Source organism: Coregonus lavaretus (assembly GCF_964263955.1).
Source record: "Coregonus lavaretus genome assembly, chromosome: 4".
Lineage (NCBI taxonomy): Eukaryota > Metazoa > Chordata > Actinopteri > Salmoniformes > Salmonidae > Coregonus > Coregonus lavaretus.
In genome coordinates, this window is record NC_139991.1 from 15,245,200 (window position 1) to 15,252,957 (window position 7,758).

A 7,758-nucleotide genomic window follows, 5' to 3' on the forward strand; every position below is an offset into this window, starting at 1 on the left:
AAGAAAATATACAACGTTGTGCAATATTGCCATTAAACAACTGAACCTAGCACTCTAAATCGTCCCAACAAAATCAGAGACAAAAACATTTCTGTACCTCTCTGAAACTGAACATAAAGCCATCATTCGTGACATTAACCCTTGAGAATCACCTTCAGACACATTGTAGATAACTGTCTGTAAGCATGTGTGTTTTTGATTGAGCAGCAAAATCGTGGTAAATGCCCTTATACCTGCACTATTAAAAAATCTGTACTATTAGTAGGCTATTAATTGTTAAGAAAGGCGAAAAAAAAAACATTACTCATTTACAACCCAGGTCGTATTTTGGTACAGTATTAGATTTAGCTGAGATTGGGTAAATAAATAACATGAGAGGTTTCCAATCAGATTAAATGTACATTTATTACTTATAATAATTTATACCACCCTGAAACAGAGGTTGTGCCTGCTAATGGATGGAATAATGAGCCAGACAGAAACATACTGAACATACTGATCTGTGATCTCAGTCCAACAATTTAGCCTACAATTACTGTGTCCTCATCTGGGAACTCATAGTAGGGCACCTCCAGGTTGAGTGGGGCTGGGCCTTTCCTGATGCGGCCAGAGGCATCATAGTGAGAGCCATGGCAAGGGCAGTAGTATCCACCATAGTCACCAGCATTGGCGATGGGTACACAGCCCAGGTGGGTGCACACGCCGATGACTATGATCCATTTTGGGTTGGCGACGCGGTCCTTGTCGTGCTGGGGGTCACGAAGCTCAGCCATATCCACAGCTTCCTCTGCGGCAATCTCTTTCTCAGACCGGTGGCGGATGAACAGAGGCTTGCCCCTCCACTTGAAGGTCATATTCTTGCCCTCTGGGATCTCTCCCAGCTTGACCTCGATCTTGGACATAGCCAGGACATCAGCTGAGGCACTCATGGAAGAGATAAACTGTGTGGCCACGGTCTTGGCTGTATAGACACCCAACACGGCTGTGGCCCCGGTGACAAGGTAGGAGAAGGTTTTTCTGGACTCGCTGCTCTCCTGAGAAGATTTCTTGGGGTCAAGCAACTCAGGCCGACGGTAATCAGAGAAATCTGGCACCTTGATGTCAGTGTGAGCGAAGCGGACTGCAGCTTTTGCTGAAAAATAAAACAAGTTGTCCATTAGATAAACAATCAAAACAGTATTAAGAGATAGACAATGGCATGTGATAGGAAAGTACCAGAGGGCACATTATAGCAGCAGATGCATTCAAGTCAATAGCTAGTTAGATAGAAAATGTATGAACAGATTGTTTGAGTCAAGTTTAAATATTCAACAAAGTAGCTAGCTAGCAAGCTTTCTAAGTTAGCTAGCCCATTAGCTGGGGCATATTCATTACGTCTTGCAACCGAAAACGTTTAAGAACCAAACAGAGCAAACGTAACGAAACCTTCCTGAATTTTTCCAATAGAAACTCTTGTTATGTTGCAAAACGTTTTGCAACAGACTAAACATTTTACAACAAAATCTGCGTAATGAATACAGCCTTGACCTACATGTAGTTAGCTACCAACTCCCTAGCTAAAATGTCAGGTTAAACTAGTGACCAACAAAACACTCTTCACTCTAGCCAGCAGATTCCGACCCTATCATTACACTTGTTTACACTGAGCTGCATTGGGGTCAGAATGCAATCATGGTTACATTAAGACACTGGAGACGGTGCAAGATATGGGTCAGAAAACGCACCTCAATGCATGGATGGAATATGCCACGGTCCTCAATTTTACCTTTATCCACACTGATACATCGAGAAGATTGAAATACTGTTAGTTTTCCCGGAAAACTACAGTTTCGTCCTCATGCTAGCTAGCAGTAGCCATTATGGAATGGCGCATCGCTTTGAACAACAAAAGATGCTGATTGGTTGACACTGCCATTCCAATCTTCATGAGGACGAAAAGGGCAGTTTTCTGGGAAAACAAGCAGTATTTCAATCTTCTTGATCTATCAGTGTGGATTAAGGTAACATTTGGAGTGCAGTTGCATTTCCCATCCCTGCATAGAGGTAAGCTTTCCGACCCATATCTCAAGCCGGCTCCATGGTGCCTTAATATATCCATGATTGCTTCCGAACCCCCAGTGCAGCTCAGTGTAAACAAGAGTAATGGTAGGGTCGGAATCTACTGGCTATCATCACTAAGACCCACCTGTATGGGTTACGTAATGTTATCTTAACTTGAATGATAAAAATACGACATTACTACACATCAGTAAAGGTAGCAGCTAGCTAGCTATTTAGTTAGTTATCCAGGTTGTGACCCCAGACTGCAGTAACAGAGTTTCTAAACCCAGAGACGCAACATCACGAGACTTCCGGGAACGCTTGCAAAACAGACCAAGCCAGGGTTTGCGAAGTCAATGAGAGAAGTGTTATACGCAATGACGTTTTCTGTGCATGCTTGACTAGTACACGTCAACATGGCGTCACTTACAAGCATGATCTGGGATTTCTATTGGAGAAGCAGTTTATGCCCATCTTCATACTGTACTGTCTTCGCTGCAGTGCAAACGTTGTGCCCCCATACTGCGGTGCTGCTCCTGCTAGTTACATCCTAGCCTCGTTCATCATGGACACCCGTTTGGTCCTGACCTCGCAGTCAGCTACCAGTTAGCTAGTTAACTAGCTGGCTGGCTACTCGACCGCGTCTAGCCAATGCTACACAGCTAACATTAGCGAGCTAATGAACGCTAGGCTAATTTATTAAACAATCCTCAGATTATACAGCATATCAACTGGACTTTGGTAAAATACAACTGCACGTCCTAACATCTTATGTCAATGACTTTTCCACAAGTAAAACAAATAACACGATTACTAACGTTAGCCATTAGATACTGTTAGCTAGCTAGCTTGCTTAGCTACTTACCATTTATGCTAACTGATACTGCAGGCCCAGTCTTGGGACTCTGACCGTTCAGGGACTCGCGGGTCAGGAAAGGTTTCTTCGTGTCTACCAACACTTTTTCTCCTTTTACAACCACCCCTGGAATAAGGGCTTTGAGGGGTCCAGCAACTGCATAGTTCGTAGCCTGCAAGTATGGGGAAAATGCCCCCGAACGAGCGGCAAGGGACATCATCTTTTTAGCGAGAGAGGCTCCTTGCAATGCTAGCTAGCTACGACCTTGCCTGGATTGTGCAACGGGCGCAAGCGCTGACTGCTTACGCAACACGTCAAGTGACGAAAGGACGTCTGTCAGAAGGGTTACCTTTTCTACCATGATGAGCAATAACTAATCCATTCTTCTCTTAGGGAATTCTTATCTTATTAAAATACTTAGTACTTTTCTGACACTAAATTGTGTTATGTGTTTTGTTTTACACTAGTACATTGCTCAAGTTGTGAGATAACTAATCATGACCAATCATCATTTGCTTAAGCTAATGCCCACCTTTGATATCACATTAGAAAAATACAAAACATTATGCATAGCTGCTATTTGTGCAACGGTTATACCTTGACTTCATAGGTGGTGACATATACATTTAAACATATGTCCTTTTATTATTTAAAAATGTATTCGAAATACATCTTCGTCCAAATGTAGGCCCTTGTCATGCATTGAAGACATACAAATAATTCATGAGTAAACTAGGTAGCTTTCTTGCAATGTTTGAGTCAAAAATGTAAACATAGCTGGCAACATGACTTTGTAAGCTTTAGCTAGGTAAAAACTATCTTGTGTGTGTCTGTCCCATTTTGTTTCTGTAGGCTGATGCAGAGTCAGCTGGTAGAGCACGGCGCTTGTAACGCCAAGGTAGTGGGTTCGATCCCCGGGACCACCCATACACAAAAAAAATGTATGCACGCATGACTGTAAGTCGCTTTGGATAAAAGCGTCTGCTAAATGGCATATTATTATTAAAAGAAGAGGTGAACTGTATATATACCAAAATCTTTGGCTGAAGTTAGTGGAGAGATGTGCTGTGCAGCCCTGAAAACATGATAGCATAAGTAAACGTGTTAGCAGAGATGAATAAGGCCTGGAATGGTATATATTTTTTCCAAGGGAATGGACAAAATGTGAAAGAAAGATGTTTGGCAAGCTGCAATCCTTTAGCAAACCATGCAGTGTCACTTTTCATTCTAAATTGCTGATGCATAACTAGCCCAAGATGTAATGTTAAGGAGCGTCAGGACTGTTATACACATTGGCCGCGCCGTCGTCAATGCTTCAATTAAGAACCCAAGAGGCCCCCCTCTTGGGTGAAGGAGAGCTAATGCATAACTGAAGGGCACCGGAGTCCAATGGAGGGGTGATTTCTTTTACCATCAACAATGAACTGAAGGCCTTTGAAGGTTCCAAACTGTCATTGCAATGTCAAAGATAATGAGAATGCTCAATTAGTCTGATGTTCAATCAAGTCTAATGTTAGCTCAGCATCTGCTTTGATCGCAGGGCCGGATTACTGAACGGGCACACAGGGCACGTGCCCTGTGGCCCCAGACCTCCAGGGGTCCCCTAACCAAAGATATTAGCTTTAAAACGGCAACATTTTCTCTTAGCCTCATGACAAAATAGAAAGGATAGGATTAACTGTAATGTCCCCAAGGGGGAAATTGTCTTAGACACACAGTACTGTTGTATACAAAATATACACTGTACATTACACACTCAACATAATACCTTGCACGTTATCCTTATCATACACATTGTACACTTCTCATATAGCCACATACATAATACTTAGCATATTCCCTTATTCTGTCAGTGGCGTACTAACACAGCTCAGCTTTACTTATTGCTGTTTAGGTATTTGATGGACATGGGAATGAAGGAGTGCTTATACCTGTTCAGCTTACACGTAGGGACCCTATAGCGCCTGCCTGAGGGGAGGAGGGACCCTATAGTGTCTGCCTGAGGGGAGGAGGGACCCTATAGTGTCTGCCTGAGTGGAGGAGGGACCCTATAGCGTCTGCCTGAGGGGAGGAGGGACCATATAGCGTCTGCCAGATGGGAGGAGCTGATACTCGGAGTGAAGTACATGGGAGGGATCTGAAATAATTTTCTGTGCTTCTGGTAACGGTCTGTTCAGAAATAGTCCACAGGGAGGGATGTTGCCTCACACCCTGACCTTCATGGCAGTTTGTATGAGGCGGGCAATTTGGGATTTCAGTTGGATTGATAAATAGCAAAACCAGACTGTGATGTCATATATAGGATACTCTCTGTGACCGCATGATGGAACAGGAGCATTCTTTTTGGTCAACTCCAAAAACCCTGAGTCTACAGTACATAGGAAATAGAGGCGTTGTTGGACTCTGGAGCAGACACTCTCTACTTGGACTTTCCAGCTCAGCACATTGTCCATGTGTACACCCAGATACTTGTACAAACTAACCTGCTATGTTGCCATTGTGAACAACCACAGGCGCGTGGACGCCGACAGATTTGGGGTCAAACACCATCGCCTCCGTCTCCTCTGTTTTCTTTACATTAAGTATGAGATGGTGCTCATTACACCACTGGACAAACCTTTGAATCTCTGACCTATACACAGTAGTATCAGCATCTTTATACATCAGACCAAAAATGTCAGTATCATCTGAGAACTTGTTATCAGGATTACTGCTAGTGCATTCATTTGTGTACAGTGTGAATAAGATGGGCAAACTCACACAACCCTGCGGGGCCCCCATGCTAATGTCTATAGCCTCAGATAGGGTATCGTTAACCCTAACCGGTTGAGTACAGCTAGTCAGGAATGAGTGGTACCACCTGATGGTATAGGGGTTAACACTGCTTTAACTGGCTGAGTAGGACATGTGGCTATATCATGTTAAACGCTGAAGTGAAATCAATAAATAACAGTATAGCATTGGCCTTGGGGTTTTCCAGATGCTTAACAATGAGATGCACTATTGTGTTGATTGCGTCATTAGTCCCACGACTTTGCTTACAGGCAAATTGATAATGATCAACACAGGGTTCGCATCTGAACGGAGCAAGCACAACACTTCATTACTATAGGGGTCAGATCAACAGGTCTGTAGTCATCATTTTCTTTTGGACAAGGCTTTTTGGGGACTGGAGTGGTAATGGCGTTTTTCCACAATGTGTAGAACAGCATTATACAACTGCAGATTTTTTCAACACAAAAAGGTTGGTACCCCGGGGCCCCAAATGCGGTAGTCCGGCCCTGTTTGATCCATATGATGCAGGCTACCCAACATTAAATCCTTTCTATTTCAGGCATTACTTTCCTCACTGCTCACTAAAACTAAAGGCTATTGGCATTTCTAATCAATGAGCATGCAGTGGAGCTCTAGTCCTCTCAATACTGTATCTGTCATATCACACTTGACATTTGGTGCCGCTGCCTCCACAAGCAGCCTTCCTATCACTTTCAATGGCAAAAAGCAACTCGGACGTCATCAAGACACTGTCTCTCTGTCTGGCTTTCAGAAACCCCCCTTTAAAAATAGCAACATTTGTTTACCCTTACAATTGAATGTGTATTTTTTACGTATGATGGTAATGTTGAACTCTTCACTGTTCCTGTTTCAAAGGAAAACCCCTTCACACACTTCCATTCACACAAACTTCTGTTTATCTGGCCAGTAGTTGGGCACACATTGTCACCGTGCAGACCTACAAATGTGTATGTCTGAGCATTCGTCACTTCAGGGAGCTTGTGGACTTCCTGTCCTCAAGCCGTGGTAGCCAGTGAATTTAATCTCTTAAAGAGGTAATCCCACTGGGCCTTTAACAGACATACTAAATCCTTGTACCCCACTGCTGCTCCTACGCAGCTCACAGTACATTAAAAGCTGACAACTAACCTTTGACCCTCAACTCCAGTCCCATGCCGGCCTCCCACTGATGTATTCTTCTGGCACAGCTGGACTCAGCAGAGAGGAGAGGATTATGCCACTGTTGCTTTGTAACAAATGACATATCTGGACAGTCCCAAAAGTACGACTTGGGTAAACACTCACACACACTTTTTCATGCCCAGTTCCAGCCAGTAACTTCATAGTGTTTGCAATTAAACACCTTGTCTCTTCAGATTCAGTGTGATGGCATGATATTACAGTGGGGAGAACAAGTATTTGATACACTGCCGATTTTGCAGGTTTTTCTACTTACAAAGCATGTAGAGGTCTGTAATTTTTATCATAGGTACACTTCAACTGTGAGAGACGGAATCTAAAACAAAAATCCAGAAAATCACATTGTATGATTTTTAAGTAATTAAATTGCATTTTATTGCATGACATAAGTATTTGATCACCTACCAACCAGTAAGAATTCCGGCTCTCACAGACCTGTTAGTTATTCTTTAAGAAGCCCTCCTGTTCTCCACTCATTACCTGTATTAACTGCACCTGTTTGAACTCGTTACCTGTATAAAAGACACCTGTCCACACACTCAATCAAACAGACTCCAACCTCTCCACAATGGCCAAGACAAGAGAGCTGTGTAAGGACATCAGGGATAAAATTGTAGACCTGCACAAGGCTGGGATGGGCTACAGGATAATATGCAAGCAGCTTGGTGAGAAGGCAACAACTGTTGGCACAATTATTAGAAAATGGAAGAAGTTCAAGATGACGGTCAATCACCCTCGGTCTGGGGCTCCATGCAAGATCTCACCTCGTGGGGCATCAATGATCATGAGGAAGGTGAGGGATCAGCCCAGAACTACACGGCAGGACCTGGTCAATGACCTGAAGAGAGCTGGGACCACAGTCTCAAAGAAAACCATTAGTAACACAC

The 7,758-nt window shown here is 43.4% G+C and overlaps 1 protein-coding gene across 1 annotated transcript; it reads right to left on the minus strand.

Moving 5' to 3' along the window:
* Positions 1-386: 386 nt before the first annotated feature.
* On the minus strand, positions 387-3,187 carry LOC311128475 (cytochrome b-c1 complex subunit Rieske, mitochondrial-like). The gene is made up of 2 exons (XM_084160635.1): positions 2,906-3,187; positions 387-1,132 (listed from the first exon to the last, which is right to left on the minus strand). Exons 1-2 carry the CDS (start codon positions 3,114-3,116, stop codon positions 522-524), a joined length of 822 nt encoding a protein of 273 aa, XP_084016761.1. The 5' UTR covers positions 3,117-3,187; the 3' UTR covers positions 387-521.
* Positions 3,188-7,758: the final 4,571 nt, after the last annotated feature.